This window comes from Panthera onca, chromosome A1, assembly GCF_046562875.1.
Source record: "Panthera onca isolate mPanOnc1 chromosome A1, mPanOnc1 haplotype 2, whole genome shotgun sequence".
Taxonomy (NCBI): domain Eukaryota; kingdom Metazoa; phylum Chordata; class Mammalia; order Carnivora; family Felidae; genus Panthera; species Panthera onca.
In genome coordinates this window covers 81,911,950-81,929,043 of record NC_138339.1, presented here as the reverse complement: position 1 = coordinate 81,929,043, position 17,094 = coordinate 81,911,950, and the positions used below count along the sequence as shown (strand labels likewise).

The window sequence follows — 17,094 nt, the reverse complement described above, 5'->3', positions numbered from 1 at the left end:
TGGGAATTAGGAAAAACATCTCACTCATATTAGGACAGTCTATAAAATAAATTTTAGCAAGAGGCCCAAACCTAGATAAAAAAAATTATAAAGTTCTACTGAAGTGTACAAACAAGATATGAACATGGAATGATAGTATGTTCTTGAACAGGAAGATCTTAAAATGTCACTGCTCCAGAACTAATGTAGAAATTTCATACAATCCTGATTTTAATCTCAGTAAGAGTTTCTTTTTTAGGGGCACCTGGGTGGCTCAGTCACATTGTGCGTTCAACTTCGGCTCAGGTCATGATCTCACAGTTCGTGGGTTCGAGCGCTGCATCTGGCTCTGTGCTGACAGCTCAGATCCTGGAGCCTGTTTCAGATTCTGCATCTCCCTCTCTGTCTCTCCCTGTCCCCCACTTGTGGTTTGTCTCTCTCTCTCAAAACAAAACAAAACAAAAAACTCAATAAACATTTAAAAAAATAAAGTTATAAGGCAGCATCCTAAAGAATTCTTAGGTCAAAAAATTATACTTCTATGCTATTTTTATAATACTTTTTAATGTTTATTTATTTTTGAGAGAGGAAGAGAGACAAAGCACGAGTGGGGAAGGGGAGGAGAGAGAGGGAGACACAGAATCTGAAGCAGGCTCCAGGCTCTGTGCTGACAGCAGAGAGTCCAAACCAGGGCTCAAACTCAGAACCTTGAGATCATGACCTGAGCCAAAGTCAGATGCTTAAGCGACTGAGCCACCCAGGTGCCCCTATGCTACTTTTAAAATGAAAATAAGAAAATGTAGAACATATGACACAATCAGAACTATATTCAGAAGAATATTTTTAGCCTTAGGCTTTTAATTATTAAGAGGAAATAAAAATAAACTGTTCAAGAAGTTAAACAACAAAATAAGTATCAATTTTGTAATATTTATAGTAAAGGATTGCCATCCTTCAATAATATTTTGAGAGTCTTGCTTTCCCATAGGAAAGGGAAAGTTGCAAGGAATATTCCTCCCACATTAACAAAAATCAAGAAAAAAAGGCTAGATCATCTAAACTTTTTTTGAGCCTATCAGTGACTAAGGTTGCAAGGCAACTGGTAAACTGAATTCAAAAGGGTGGCAAGTCCCTCTGAGAAGGTGATACACTCAAACTGGTCCACCTTTGGCAGAACATCAGGGGAAGTGGAGGTGGAAACCAGTAGCCCAAAGAGTGGATAACAAAACAACAGATACTTTGACAAATTCTTAAAGCCCAATGTGGGTGAAAATAACAACACAAATTCTGGGAGCCCCCACACAAGGGAAACCACCTCCACTCACGAACTTTTTTTCATAGACCTCAAGCAGCACTCATGAGAAAGATTGGGGGCAGGGCTGGAGACCTAATGGAGCCCCTCAGTGGGACAGGTGTACAAATGCAGAGTGGCTACCTCTGGAGGACAAGCACAGAACCTAGAACCTTAGGTTTTAAAAACATGTCAAGTTTAACATCACTGGTATTGAGACAAACTAGCACTATATACACCCCTGAAATGATATACTACGGACACATTATTACCTAGGTAGTATTTCAGCCCAAAAACTCTGACTCGGATTTAATTATGTGGAAACAAAAAGCAACGTTAGAGACATTCTACTAAACATGTATCGTGGACCCTTCAGACCTGTCAGAATCATGAAAGGAAAAAGAAAGGCTGGGAAACCGTTCTAGATTAAAGGCCACTAGAGGCATAACGCAATTAAATACAACCCATGATTGATTATGCCCAGCAGTGGATCAAATAAACACATCCTTGTGAAATTTTTCAGAGAGAAGAAAAGAATCAAACTTCTAAAATGGAAAAAACAATGATCATGTTTACACCAATGAGGATCCAGAGTGGCTTTAAGCTTCTCAACACACTTAAAATCCAGAAGGTAATGAAACAATGCCATCAAAATTCAGAAGGAAAATGTTTCCAATATAGAATTCTAACCCCAGCCAAGACTTCGGTTAAGCACGATGGTAAAATAAAGAAATTTTCAGACATACAAGATCCCCCAAATATACCCTTTCTCAAGAAGCCACTGAAGATGCTTTCCACCCAAGGAGGGAAATAAAGAACAAAAAATACCCATGAAATTAGAAAGCAGGAAAAACAGCATGAGATAATGAAAGGAGTCTCTAGGATGATGGCAAAGGGAGATGCCTGGGTAACAGGTGTCCTGGAGGGCAAATGTGATTGAATCTACGTGACTCAGGTATAATAGGCACAGTGAGACTCCCGCAGCTATGTCCTCAGCCTCTGCACAGTCTTTTTAACCTTACAACATGTCAGGTGATGTTTTCTACCAAAAAGGAAGAAACCAAGAAAAAAGACCAGAAACCCAAGAGGCAGGAATTCCAACCCAAGAGAAGGGCAGAGAGTTTCAGTGATGACAACAAACATATTTCAGGATGATAAGTGTGTAGCAGGCCTGGAAAGAAACCAGCCCACATAGGAGAGAGAAGGGAGTCTCTGATAAGAAGGTTTCCAAAAAAAAAAAAAAAAAAAAAAATTGGAATTGCTACATTATGTTACAAAACCAAACTTATGGAAATCGAACTGAGGGACCATTTAAAGGAAGAATTCGCTGTATAACAAGGAAAATTAAGGCAGTTATTAACTTCAAGAAAACAAAAAAATGATATTCAAAATATACTATAACATTCAGCTGAGAATATTTTCATATCATAATAATGTAAACACTAAACATAGATCTAACCTGAAATTACAAGATTATTGTATCTCATGAGAAGGTAATCGTGTCTGAAATCACTGAGTCAATAAATAGCATTACACATTTGTGATTTAGAATTCTGGAATTAAGTAAATGCCAGAAGAAACAGCAAATAGATTCTAAATTGCTTCCCTCTAGAAGGAGGAGTGAGGATGTGTGTACAGGAAACGATATTGTTGTTGGCCCTCCAGTTCTGTTAGACTTTCCAAACTATGTGCATGTGTTATTTTGAGAATCATTTTCTTTAATCAATGATTTATCAGGTCTTAGTAAAGTTCTGTGAAATGTAATGTCACTGGTAGAGTCTTATTTTGCTATACGAGAGCATTTCAACAAATTTGAGACAAATTATAGAATTACCTTGAGAAATATTAAACTGATATTGCTTAGAGGAATCACTGAATTATGGGTATTGCTCAGAGACGGCTCCTTGGAAGAAGTGGATCATAAGCTGGGATGGTGTATGTTAGAAAGAAAAAGGCCCCAGCAAAATCCTCTGAGGGGAGAATGTGAAAATTAAACCAAGAGTCTGATTTCCCAAGACTATTGCTCTTCCTCTCTCTTAAGTGTTCCATCAAGAATGGCTATCCCTACACCTCTTCCAGAGCTTCCTTGGGCTCCTCTGGATGATACTGGCATAGGTATGAAAGGTAGTTTTTTCTTACCTTAGGTTGATGGATTTATAGTCAAAGCAGGAACATTTGCTCAAAATTATCTGAAATGTGTCATATATCGTCTAGTTCAGTAATTCAAAACATATTTACTGATACCTAACCTGTATCCGGCCCAGTGCTAGCCACTGGAGATAGGATAATAAAAATGACAAAGGTCTCTGGCCAAAGGACAACAGTTTAGGAATTAGGATTCCTCCAGGCAACTAACAGCACTATCATCTGCATCTACCAACCCCTCTTATCCTGAGCATCTTAAAGTGCCAAATGTGTCCTCAGTCTGGGAATATGAACCCCAGCAGATGCCCAGGCCAGAAACACAGGAAATGTACTTACACTGTAATAATGTAAGAGGGTGGCTCAGTTAGTTAAGTGTCTGACTTCTGCTCAGGTCTTGATCTCACAGTTTGAGAATTCAAGCCCTGCGTTGGGCTCTGTGCTGACAGCTCAGAGCCTGGAGCCTGCTTCGGATTCTGTGTCTCCCTTTCTCACTGCTCCTCTGCTCGCTCTCTCTCTCTCTCTCTCTCTCTCAGATTAAAAATAAAGCATTAAGAAAAATTTTAAAAAAATAATATAAGAGGGTACATAAAAGACAAATTGATGTTTCCAACAGGAAAAGTAAAATTTGTTTGTGAGGAGGAGATAGGACTAAAATAAAAGACAGCATTTAATCTAAACCATTTCCTGTGACTTGAATTTCTTTTTTGAAAATTGGCCGCCTTATCGTTCTCTTAGTCACCTTTTCTCTAGGCTTATTGGGGGCGTACTCCCTCCCAGCAACCTCCATCTGCTTGGAAAACAGAATCAAGAGAATGAAAAGCCATGATGACACATCCTCCACTGGATGGAAATATTAGGAGAAAATCAATAAATGCACTACCATATGCATAAAACCTATGAATGTCCCCTTCAGACTAATGCAGCAAATTTTACATCACGGAGAGAGCAGCTGTGAACCGTGGCTTCAAGTAATGAGGAGTATTTGAAACATCTGCAAATCACTGCTCCTCCTAATTGCCAAGCAGCATCATTACTTTAGTTCTCTCCAAGTAAATACTCTCACTAATGGCCAGAGAAAGATACATCTTTATCAAAGATTCATCTCTTGGGCTCCTCTTTGCCCAAAACGCTGTTGGGTTTCTTGTGTTCCTGTTTTTCTCATGCTAGTGCATGTAGATCCATGCCATTTCTGATATTTTTTTTAAATCAAAACTAGTGTTTTTTTGTTTTTTGTTTTTTGTTTTTCCTACTAGCAATCCGTAACCGTAATCCGTAACCGTTTTTGAGAGGTACAGTCTCGGTCAGGACCCTCCTCTCTGGTGTGTTAGTCCCGGTTGCATGCGCTTTTGCTTTTGCAAAAGCCGGGCAAAGCGACCTTCTGCTCTTCCTGTAAATTGAATAGCGAACGGGAGAGGCACCCAGAACTCAGTGGTCCCCGCCGCTACTGCGAGCGCGCTGTGGGAGCCGCGGCAGAGATTGGAAGGGCATCCACCAGGACTGGGAGGAGAGCCACGGAGAAGGTGGAGAATAGGAATCATGTGTGTTCCTCGAGTGTACAACCCACATTTGAGTGACAAATGACGAGGACAACCTATAAAAACAACTAAGCGCGAGTCTACCCGAATCCATTTCCCTCTCTGTTGCGTGTGCGTTTTCAACAAACTTTGAGCGCCCCTCGCAGCCTCGCCTCCACCTGGGTTTCCCTCGCTTGCTACCTCCGCTCCCCCCAGGCTAAGGATGGAGGATCCCTTCAGCCCCTCAACTTTCTCGCTGGCGCCCAACGTCTCCGTACCCGTCTCTCCCGGCTGGGGTCTCAACTTCACTTCGGAACAGGGAGCCCCGGCCCCGGGGCCGCCGCCGCCGCCTCCGCCGCCTCCCGAACCGCCCGGCCGCCGCGTCCGCCTGGTCTTCCTGGGGGTCATCTTGGTGGTGGCGGTGGCCGGCAACAGCACTGTGCTGTGTCGCCTGTGCGGGGGTGCCGGGCCGTGGGCCGGCCCCAAGCGTCGCAAGATGGACTTCCTGCTCGTGCAGCTGGCCCTCGCTGACCTGTACGCGTGCGGAGGCACCGCGCTGTCGCAGCTGGCCTGGGAGCTGCTGGGCGAGCCGCGCCGGGCGGCGGGAGACCTGTCGTGCCGCTTCGTGCAGCTGCTGCAGGCGTCCGGCCGAGGCGCCTCGGCCCACCTCGTGGTACTCATTGCCCTCGAACGCCAGCGCACCGTGCGCCGGCCGCAGGGCCCGCCGCTGCCAGCGCGCGCCCTCGCCGCCCTGGGCTGGCTGCTGGCGCTGCTGCTGGCGCTGCCCCCCGCCTTCGTGGTGCGCGGGGGCGCCCCCTCGCCGCCACCCGCCGCGCCCTCGGCCCCCCGCGCTTGGCCCGGGGAGCGTCGCTGCCGTGACATCTTCGCGCCTCTGCCGCGCTGGCACCTGCAGGTCTATGCGCTTTACGAGGCCGTCGCGGGCTTCGTGGCGCCGGTCGCGGTCATGGGCGTAGCTTGCAGTCGCCTGCTTTGCGCCTGGTGGCAGCGCCCGCCCCAGGCCCCGCCGCCTTCAGCGCCCTGGTGGGCGAGTCCCGGCCGAGCCCCTGCGCCCAGCGCGCTGCCACGCGCTAAGGTACAGAGTCTGAAGATGAGCCTGGCGCTGGCGCTGCTGTTCGTGAGCTGCGAGCTTCCCTACTTCGCTGCCCGGCTGGCGGCCGTGTGGTCGTCGGGACAGGTGGGAGACTGGGAGGCCGAGGAAGTGGCGGCCGCGCTGCACCTCGTGGGAGTGGCCAACAGCGCTCTCGATCCCTTCGTTTACCTCTTCTTCCAGGCAGGCGACTGCCGGCTCCTGCGGCGGCTGCGGAGGCGCCTGGGCGCAGTCTGCTGTTCGTGGGAGGGAACAGCGGAGGACGATGAGGGGACGGGGGGCCACCAAGCGCTTCACCGCCACCGCTGGCCCCACCCCCATTATCACCACGCTAGACGCGAGCAGCCAGTAGAGGGCTGCTGGCGCCCACCTCCGCCTCGCCCCCGGCCGCTGCCCTGCTCCTGCGAAAGCGCTTTCTAGCTGCTTGATGGCCACTCTGGTCACCGTCGCCGCCGCACGGCCTCTACGGAACACGCGGCGGGCCCGGGTCTATCCAGATCACAACGGGCAGGAGAGTCTCAGATTGACCCTGAAGCTGTCCCCTTCCTACACTCTAATGTTTACATTTCCCTACACTTTTCCAGTTTCTTCTCTCCCTTTCAGTTCCTCTCACATTTCCCAGTTTGGAGATGAGAGTTTGAGCCACTGGAAATTGTAAGAACAGTCAAAGATACACAGAGTTATTTTTGCATTTCTCTTTGACGCTCCCATAGTGTTCTGGATAAGATAATTTGTTTTAGCTAAATTGCCAAGCTTTCATTATTTGCTGTGTTATCATCTGTTTTTACTTATTTTGAATCGTGTTTAAATCAAGTGTACCTTCCAGACCAGAGAATTTGCCTTGGCTTCCAGGAGGAAAATCCCCACATTGCTCTCCCTGAGGAGCCTGGAAATTGTACCAGCGATACTGTCAGAACTATAATCGTGCTGTCACTTCAGAGCCACAGAGTATTTGTAAAATAAAAACATTTCCCACAGAGCAATTAGTACTTTTTGTTACATGTTAATGCGTTTTCACAGAAGAAAAGCAGTGAGGCACTTATTTCCAGTCTTCCCTTCAATAGAAGCTGGGGTTTTGGAGGGACACAAAAACGATTCCCTTTTCCCCTCTTTCAAATTTGCCCAGTTTCTGTAGGAAATTGTGCCATTACCCACACGAGCCTCTACAGCTGAGACGCTGTGCTCGGGTGTAGCCTCTCAGCAGAGTCCCCAGCAAACTAGCGAAGGGAAACACCAAGGTGGTGCATATGGGCGGGGCTCACTGTCCCGGATGGCGCTGCAACCACCCAATGTTGCATGTACGCAGAAAACTACCTTTAAAAAAATGAAGGCAATGCCTATTGGTGTGGGCTGCTAAGAACAAGGTAAAGAAGCAGATTTAATTGATGACCTTCTCCTTTTAACTGTCCTTGGTCCTAGAGAGAAGTGGCAGCACTTATCAACAATATATCCATGTGTTTACCATTGCCTTTCATCTGAGAATCAGCATGCTTTCCATGATAGTGTTTCCTGTTTAAGCACAAATGTCAAACTAAAATGCAGAAAGGGGAAATGATTGCTGGAGTTCACTTGTACGGCCAATGCTCTCTGAGGGCTTTCTTTGTTTACTTCGCCTATGTATCCCAAACTCTTTTTTAAAAAAAAAAAAATTTTTTAAATCTTTATTTTTGAGAGAGAGAGAGACAGAGCGTGAGCAGGGGAGGAACAGAGAGAGAGGGAGACACAGAATCCGAAGCAGGCTCCAGGCTCTGAGCTGTCAGCACATAGTCCGACGCGGGGCTCGAACCCACAAACTGCTAGATCATGCCCTGAGCCGAAGTCGGACGCTTAACCGACTGAGCCACCCAGGCACCCCATATGTATCCCCAACACTTAAACAATGCTTAATGTGTACTAGGCACTCAACACATATATGTTGAATGACTCATAATATGAGTCAGGCAAAGATAGAATGTATACAAGATTTACAAAAATCTTCATTAAGCTTGATTTACCTTCCTCCAAAGTTTTGTCAAAAAATGTTAGAGTTACAGGTTTTCTTCATCTTTTTAATCATCCCCACCCTGCTTAGGATACCATGGGGTGTAATATACCGGGAATAAGTCAGTCAAAGAGAGAACACAGTGGTCTTCATGACATTTTTATTCATCATCATTATTTTTCTTCATTAATAAACATCAATTCCTTATTTTGTGCCAAGCAATGTTTTAGGGGTTGAACATGCTAAGATGAATAACACACATCTTTTCCCTCAAAGATCCTATAATCGTATGTAGGAGACAATCTGAAAATTACCACACAGTATCACATATGTTTTAACAAGGGCCCCAGTCATGGTGTCACGTCACCATGAAAAAGAACATCTGACAACCTCAGGAGACTGAAGCCGTCATTCCAATGATGGTATGAAGGACCAAGTAATGGGAAGGGGGGAATGCGTAAAGGGAGGGATCAGACAGAAGCTCAGAGAGACCTCAAAATATGACCTGGTATGTTGTGTCACTTTGAATGCTTGCAACTGAGATAATTTAAGCCAGCTAAGTCACCTTTTCTGTCATCTGTAATTTGAGAGCACCCTAACAGAAAAATGAATTCAGCTGGTTTAAATCTGCTCTCTTGCATAAGTCCAGTGGTAGGGCTGCTCCAAAGGTGGTTAGTTGAGTAGCTTCATAACTTCACAATCAAAGACCTAGCTCCTTTTCAGTTTTCTATTCTGCCATCCTGAGCTGGTGGACTTGACATTAAGGTTGATATCCCTTGAAGTCACAGAATGACTGCTACGGTTCCAGGCATCACACTCAAATGTGTCAATATCCAGAAAAAGAAGAATTTCTCGTTTTTTTTTTTTTTTTTTTCTTCACTCTATAGGAATGAAGAAACATTTCTCAGAAGTCCCAAGCAGATGTTCCTGCATGGCTCATTGGCCAGAACTATATCATATATCCATATCTAGACCATTGCAAGAGAAATGGGGCCACCATAATGGTTTAGACCTGGAGCTGAAGATATAAGCTGCACAGGAAAGGGGTGAAAAAAATGAGACTTCCATTTTTTTTTTCTTTTAAGAAGAAAAATGAAGGGGAAATGTGTATGAGGACAAGACTAAACTTTTATATAATTGCCAAACTGCTAAAGAGATGAGTTTTATAATCTATTAGAAATTTTAATCTGTGCCATCTAGAAATTATGAGAAATCTCCCTCTAGGTCAAAAATACAGAATACAGGGGCGCCTGGGTGGCTCAGTCGGTTGAGCATCTGACTTCGGCTCAGGTCATGATCTTGTGGTCTGTGAGTTCAAGCCCCGCGTGGGGCTCTGTGCTGACAGCTCAGAGCCTGGAGCCTGCTTTGGATTCTGTGTCTCCCTCTCTCTCTGCTCCTCTCCCACTTATGCTCTGTCTCTCTATCAAAAATAAATGAAACATTAAAAACAAATACAGAATACATATTCATGTAGTTAATTTGAAATTAAACTGTACTTTCCCTAGATTTTGTGGAAGATTTGGTTAAGCCCAATTCATACTGAAATACTTCTATGGCTAAGGAGCTTTCTCTAACCTTAATTAAATCTGACACTTGAAGGTAGATCGAGGTGATTTAGTTCCCATCTCTAGTGGCATTTGTAGATTAAGAAATTTGAAGCATTCCCTCAGAATGATCAGCATCAATCCCAGGAAGCTGCATTGCTATAGACAACTCAGAGATTGAGTTCTGTCCCCATAGAGGAAGCCCCAAGGGTTATTCTAAAATTACACTCTCAGTTGAGTGGGACATACCATTCAAACTTCACAGCAAAGGTAAATGAATGGTTGACCCTGACTTGATCTCTTTTCTAGGTATCACTCAAATAAGATATGACCAGAGGAGAAATTAAACTGGAGTTTGGGAGGAATCAAATTACATCTCGCCCACTTCCCTCACACAGTTCCCCTTGGAATTTGATTTTAACTAAGCTGCCACACACAGGCCTAGACTGCAGGACTCCAGGAGGCACTATTCATATAGATGACAATATAAATGTCAGCACCTGAACTTTAAAGCTTAAATACAAAGAATTCTATATTAAAAAAAAAAAAAAATAGCCACATGGTAACATACAGCTAAAATAAGTAAATATGACCTATTACATAATTTGAAGCAGAGAGTATGAAGAAAACAGCCAGAAGTGTAACTAAAACTACAATTAGTGACTAGCTATAACTCATTTACTAAAAATAGAAGAGTCTAGCTCATTTGTGGAAGAGGAGGTGGATTTTTTTCTAAGCCACTTCCTAGGAAACACAAAAGAAAGTAGAAAATTGGAGGAGCTTCCCTCTTATTCCTAAAATGTTCTGATTGATCAAAGGAAAGATATTATAAAGAAAATGAAGTCTAATTAAATTTGCTGAGTTGTGAGGCAGTATAATGAAGAAAAGAGTAGTCTGTAGAGCTTACAGACCTAGACTTGAATTTCATCTCTACCACTTAGTAGCTGTGTGACTTTAGGCTGTTTGCTGAATCTTTCTGAGTCTTGGTTTTCTTATCAATAAAAATGGGGTTTAGGGGCGCCTGGGTGGCTCAGTCGGTTAAGCGTCCGACTTCGGCTCAGGGCATGATCTCACAGTTCGTGAGTTCGAGCCCCACGTCGGGCTCTGTGCTGACAGCTCAGAGCCTGGAGCCTGCTTCACATTCTGTGTCTCCCTCTCTCTCTGCCCCTTCCCTGCTCATGCTGTGTCTCTCTCTGTCTCAAAAATAAATAAACATTAAAAAAATTTTTTTTAAAAATGGGGTTTATGTTATCTACTTCATAGGATTAATGTATGTAAAATACTTGATTGGTGGGGGTGGGGAATCCTGTCAGCCTTCAGATTCACCCTAGTACTCAATATATGATAGTATTATTTTCTAACACTGGGCAGTGAGGGATAAAGTCCAGTAATATTACATGAAGGGAAGCAGGGGATCCTGGGGAATCAATCTATGGAAGATTAATGCAACGATGGTAGCATCTAGACCAAGTCTAGAATGTGAAACTCTTAAGAAGCTTGAGGAGGGACCCTGGGTCCAAGAATTCCAAGCCAAATCATGCCTGTAGGATGTCCTTTATTTGCCCCAAAGGAAGTCATTTAGCCTTAGGGAACACTTTTTGTTTTCTAAAAAAGCTAAAAGTTGAGTATGTTAGAGAAACCTGATATCCATGGACATCAGTAGAAGAGCAGGTATCAAAAAAGGAGCAGGCTCCGTGGTTGCCTGCAATTACACTGATTATTCTCTTGCCTTACTAAAAGAATCCAAATTTTGCTCAAAATTAACATGTTCTAATTACCTATTGTTATGCAACAAACTATCCCAAATTTTGTGGTATAAAATAACAACCATCTAATTATGCTTATGAATTTTGTGGGTCAGGATTTCGATAGAGTATAGGAGGGCTGGCTTGTGTCTCTTCCATGACCTGGAGCCTTAGCGGGAGACTCAAATGACTGGGGTCCACAATCATCTGGGAGCTTCTCTACTCCTATGTCTGCTGCCTTGGCTGGAATATTCAAAAGCCGGGCTCATCAAGAACTATTGATCAGAGTGCCTAAACTTGGCCCTCCATGTGGCTTTGGCTTTCTTACTGTATGGCAGCCTTAGAGCAGTCAAACTTCTCCTAAGGCAGCTCAAGGTTCCAAGGGCAAATGTTTTAATGGGCAAGGCAGAAGCCACATGGCTTTGTGTGGTCTTGTGGCACAAGTCACATGGATTCCTCTGTACTCAACTGGCTGAAGCAGTCACAAACCTGCCCAGATTCAAAGACATAAACCCCACCTTCTAATGGAAGAAGTGTCAAAGACTTTGTCATATTTCACAGCTGCCATACCAGCCATCAAGGAAGATAACCTTACCCTTACCCTCCCTGCCCCTGTTCTGGGAGATACGTAAATCAACCATGATAATCCCATTATGCCTGGGATTGATTGGTTGATTGGTTCTGGACAATGAAACTAGAAGTAAGGGCTTCTGGCAAAGGTTTTGTAACCTTAAATAGGAGATATCAGTAGAGGCCATTCTTTACCTTCCTCTGGAGGGTGTAGCTTGTACATGTGACCTAAAGCTTCTATAGCCATCTTGTAACCCACAAAGGGGAGATAATGTTAAGAGAAGGCCAACATCTGTGGCTCAAAGAGTGGAAAGGTAAAAAAACTCAAGTCTTTGATTATGTAGTTGAGCAGCTGAAATAAGCAAAGTTTAAACCATCCAATCTGACTGTCCTATGTGAAATAGTAAATTTCCTCATTGTTTAATAAGTTTGAGTTGTTGTTTTCTCTAAAGTCATCCAAATGGAAATAAGGAATGTATTTGTCAGGGTTCTCCAAAGAAACAAAAACAACAGTGTGTGTGTACACACATATTTATTATAAGGAACTGGCTCAAGCAATTATAGAGGCTAAGAAGCCCCACGATCTGCTATCTACATTCTGGAGACCCAGGAGATCAGGTGATAAAGTTCCAGTTGGAGAACAGGAGACCAATATCCCAGCACAAACAGGCAAACAGAGTGAATTCTCCCTCTGTCTTCTTTTGTTCTATTGAAGCCTTCAGTTGATTAGATGATGACCAGCCAAATCAGGGGAAGGCAATTTGCTTTACTCATTCTACCAATTCAAATGCTAATCTCATCCAGAAACACCCTCAGATATACCCCAAAATAATGTTTAACCAAATATCTGGGCACTCCATGGCTCAACTTGATACATAAAATGAAGTATCACAAGAAGCTATTGGGTTTCCTTAAAACTTCATCCCAGATAGGAACTGTCAATTATGCATGCAAATTTTTGTTTCTCTCTATTCCTGAAAGTGCTCTAAGCTATCTATTATTTAAGCTAATTCTTTAAGCACAGAAGGATACAGATGATTGAAAATTTAGCCTGGATCATCAACCATGAGGTTATACTACAAGGATTTGGACAGTGCAATTCTAGACATTCAAGAATGCCTATGCAAGCTGTGAACTTCCCTTCCTCCGGCCAGTCACACCACTGTGTTAACAGAGTATGAGAACTGCCCCATTGTAGACGATGTAGCAAACAGGTAGCAAACGTTTCTTCAGCTAGCTGGATGGAGTTTCATGGTTTGTTTGTTTGTTTTTAAGTTTATTTATTTATTTTGAGAGACAGACAGAGTGTGTGTGTGCAGGGGAAGGGCAGAGAGAGAGAGGGAGGGAGAGAATCCCAAGCAGGCTCCACACTGTCAGCACAGAGCCCAACACGGGGCTTGATCTCAGGAACAGTGAGATCATGACCTGAACTGAGATCAAGAGTTGGGCGCTTATCGCTTCTCAGCCTTTTGGCTAAGATGAAGTGAAGAGTTGGGCGCTTAACTGACTGAGCCACTCAGGTACCCCCAGATGGAATTTTTTAAGTGCATTCTGAATTTTTTAAAAAAGATCTGTATTCTTCACTGAGCATTTATCATTACTGAATATTTTTTAAATGTAGCCATTGAAAGCCTGACCTAGGCCAACAAGTTCCAGAGTATATTTTGTGAAGCAACAGATGCTTCCATATTAATATATCATCAGGGAAAAAAGAGTTTCAGAGTTAAATGTTTAGAACACTAGGTTAAATAGGTCTTTCTTTTTAGTTTTTTATTATTATAAAATACTCAGAAAAGTTGAAGTATACAAAAGAACACCCACATATTCACCGAGATTCAACAGTTGCTAACGTTTTGCCATCTTTGCTTTTATACATCAGTATATATTGTTGTTTTTGAATAACTTGAAAACTAGCTGCAAACATGATATCATTACACTTCATCTCTGAATACTTGAGCATACATCTCCTAAGACATTCTTGCATAACCACAAGAGCAATACCACACTTAAGGAAATTAACAATTCCCTGAGATCATCTAATACTCCGTCCATATTCAAATTTTCTCAACATAACTTGAATAGATTTTTTACTTTTGAACCAAAATCTAATTACAGTATATACATTGTCTCTGATTGTTATGTCTCTTTAGTCCCCTCCATTCTAAAACAGCTTCCATGATCTTTTTAAAAAAAAACTACTGTTTTTTGAGAAGACCAAGTCAGTTGTCTTGCAGAATATCCCACATTCTGCATTTTTCTGAGTATTGCCTTAGAGATATCTTCTATCTGATTCCTCTCTTCAAAACCAGGTTTGTTAAAGCAGTACCTGTCAGAGGCTTCAATATGCTTAGTGCAAAATGACCCTCTAAGTGAACACCTTTTAGGAACCTCTGCCCTCTTCACAATAACCCTTTCTTTGGGAATTGTCCCCACCATCAACACACACACACACACACACACACACACACACACAGGGCTTCCAGCAGTCACATATGGACTTTCTGGCCTGACCTCTACATGGTTCTATGTAGAACCATGGGAAGTGTATCAGAAGTGATACAGTTATTGCACTTGTGGATATTGGTAAGGCCTACAACTCGAGGGAGTGGGCAACAGAAATGTGTTGAGTAAGGGCCCTAGAAAAGGCACAACCACGATGACACATGCTAAAGTAGAGCCAGGTTGGACAATACCAGAGCAAGCACAGGTCTGGCTTAGATGTTGATCTGATGGAAGGTTATCTTCTCTTGGCATCCAGAACATTTGTTTTTGTACAGTGCTTCTTATGGGAAGATCCGGGGGGGGAAGGGGGGGGTGGAATCTAGGCTAGAAAGCAAGGAGAAAGTAAAAGGAAGGAAAGAAGGCACTCAGTTTTGGCAAGCAGTGCATATGGCAGATAAAGAGACCGACCTAAGAAGCAAATTAACCTGTTAGAAACTCACCCAAGCTTCCCTAGAAGGAACAGGGGCACAGCTGAGGGGATGGAAGCATTGAAGATATATTTCACTTTGGAAAGCCTGGAATATTCCAGATTTGAAATAAGGCAGTGTTTTGAAGAGCATGTGGCAGAGGTATTCTTGCTGCCTAAGACCTGAGGGAACTAGACCAGAAGCATCAACAGCAGTGTCAGAACAGTGCCACAAGGGATACCTGAGGTGGAGCAGAGGTAAGGAATACTGGGGAATCATCCCTGGCAGCATTTTGCATGAACCTAATCAATTCTGTAACAAGATGGGGAGAAGTCAGACACTATGTTCAAGACTTAAAATGCTGCTCACAAGGGATATGGGGATTTTGACACTAGATAGAGCCACCTTTAGTGCAACACACACATGCCAGAAATATCAGGCTCAGCAGAGTGTTAGAGGGGACCGCACAGCCCTTACCCTTTGGCCTTACATGAAGGGACTTCAATTAGACCAGCACTGCTGGACTACCTCCACTGTTGGGGTTGGAGGGGCCAAATTAAAGACAAAACAAAAAATAAAAACAAAACAAACATTCTCCTTATTTGAGTTCTAAACCAATGTCTAGGGGAGAAGCTGAGGTTCAGAGTTTAAATCCTCTTGCAGGTTAAAGCCCAAAGATAACAAAATCCAAAGAACTGTGGTTCAAAAAGCAAAATTTCCTATCTCATCTGAAAAACTTAAAGACCTCCTTGATTGCCTATTCCACATAGCCTCTGCTGGCAAGTTCCCTGAAGCATGAGGATTTGTGAATCCTTCCTTCAGTAGAGGTAGCTGCAGACTGCTCTCCTTGAAACAGAGTAGTCCTTTAGGACCTCTCAGGTTCTCTTGATCAGTTCTCATTTCATGATGAGCCTCACTCTTTTAAAGAGTTCAAAGTGCTAAGAGGAAGCAGAACTGTATTGTAGTACTGGTTCCTCATCTATCTACTTAAGTTAGGAAACAACCCACTCCCCACTCCTGGAACAATGGCCAAGCAAAACTGTACTCCCAGAACCCAGTACTTGGTATCACCAAAGACTCTTTAGAATAGGTTTAGGATATGAGATAAGAAACACCCTAGTCTCGGCTACCCAGGATGGCTGTCAGTTGGTGGATGCAGGTCCAAATCTATAACAATCGGGAGACATCTTCTCATAAAAGGTTACTTTGGCATCATGTTAACCCTGGGGGTGGGGAGAAGATCCATCTATGCATTTGCCTAAGACAGAAGCAAGTGTAAAAATGAACTACTGGGACCTCATCAAAATAAAAAGCTTCTGCACAGCGAAGGAAACAATCAGCAAAACTAAAAGGCAACCGACAGAATGGGAGAAGATATTTGCAAATGATAAAGGGTTAGTCAGATAAAGGGTTAGTATCCAAAATCTATAAAGAACTTATCAAACTAAACCCCAAAAAACAAATAATCCAGTGAAGAAATGGGCTAAAGACATGAATAGACACTTCTCCAAGGAAGACATCCAGATGGCCAGCTGACACATGAAAAAATGCTCAACATGACTCATCATCAGGGAAACACAAATAAAACCACAATGAGATACCACCTTACACCTGTCAGAATGGCTAACATTAACAACGCAGGCAACAACAGATGTTGGCGAGGATGCGGAAAAAGAGGATCTCTTTTGCACTGCTGGTGGGAATGCAAACTGGTGCAGCCACTCTAGAAAACAGTATGGAGGTTCCTCAAAAAACTGAAAATAGAACTACCCTACGACCCAGCAATTGCACTACTAGGCATTTATCCAAGGGATACAGGTGTGCTGTTTCGAAGGGACACATGCACCCCCATGTTTAGAGCAGCACTATCAACAATAGCCAAAGTATGCAAAGAGCCCAAATGTCCATTGATGGATTAATGGATAAAGAAGAAGTGGTATATATATATATATATATATATATATATATATATATACATACACACACACACACACACACACACACACACACACACACACACACACAATGGAGTATTACTTGGCAATCAAAAAGAATGAAATCTTGCCATTTGCAACTGTGTGGATGGAACTGGAGAGTATTATGCTAAGTGAAATCAGCCAGTCAGAGAAAGACAAAAATCATATGACTTCACTCATATGAGGACTTTAGGAGGCAAAAAAGATGAAGATAAGAGAAGGGAAACAAAAATAATATAAAAACAGGGAGGGGGACAAAACAGAGGAGACTAATAAATATGGAGAACAAACTGAGGGTTGCTGGAGGGGTTGTGGGAGGGGGGATGGGCTAA

General features: G+C 43.2%; 2 protein-coding genes across 3 annotated transcripts in view; one reads left to right on the top strand and one right to left on the bottom strand.

The window, feature by feature from the left end:
* SKIC3 (SKI3 subunit of superkiller complex) overlaps positions 1-17,094 on the bottom strand; it is a 161,550-nt gene that overhangs the window by 133,375 nt on the left and 11,081 nt on the right. The gene's annotated exons all lie outside the window — the stretch shown is intronic.
* GPR150 (G protein-coupled receptor 150) lies at positions 5,068-7,044 on the top strand. The gene has a single exon (XM_060635354.3). It carries the CDS (start codon positions 5,153-5,155, stop codon positions 6,455-6,457), a length of 1,305 nt encoding a protein of 434 aa, XP_060491337.2. The 5' UTR covers positions 5,068-5,152; the 3' UTR covers positions 6,458-7,044.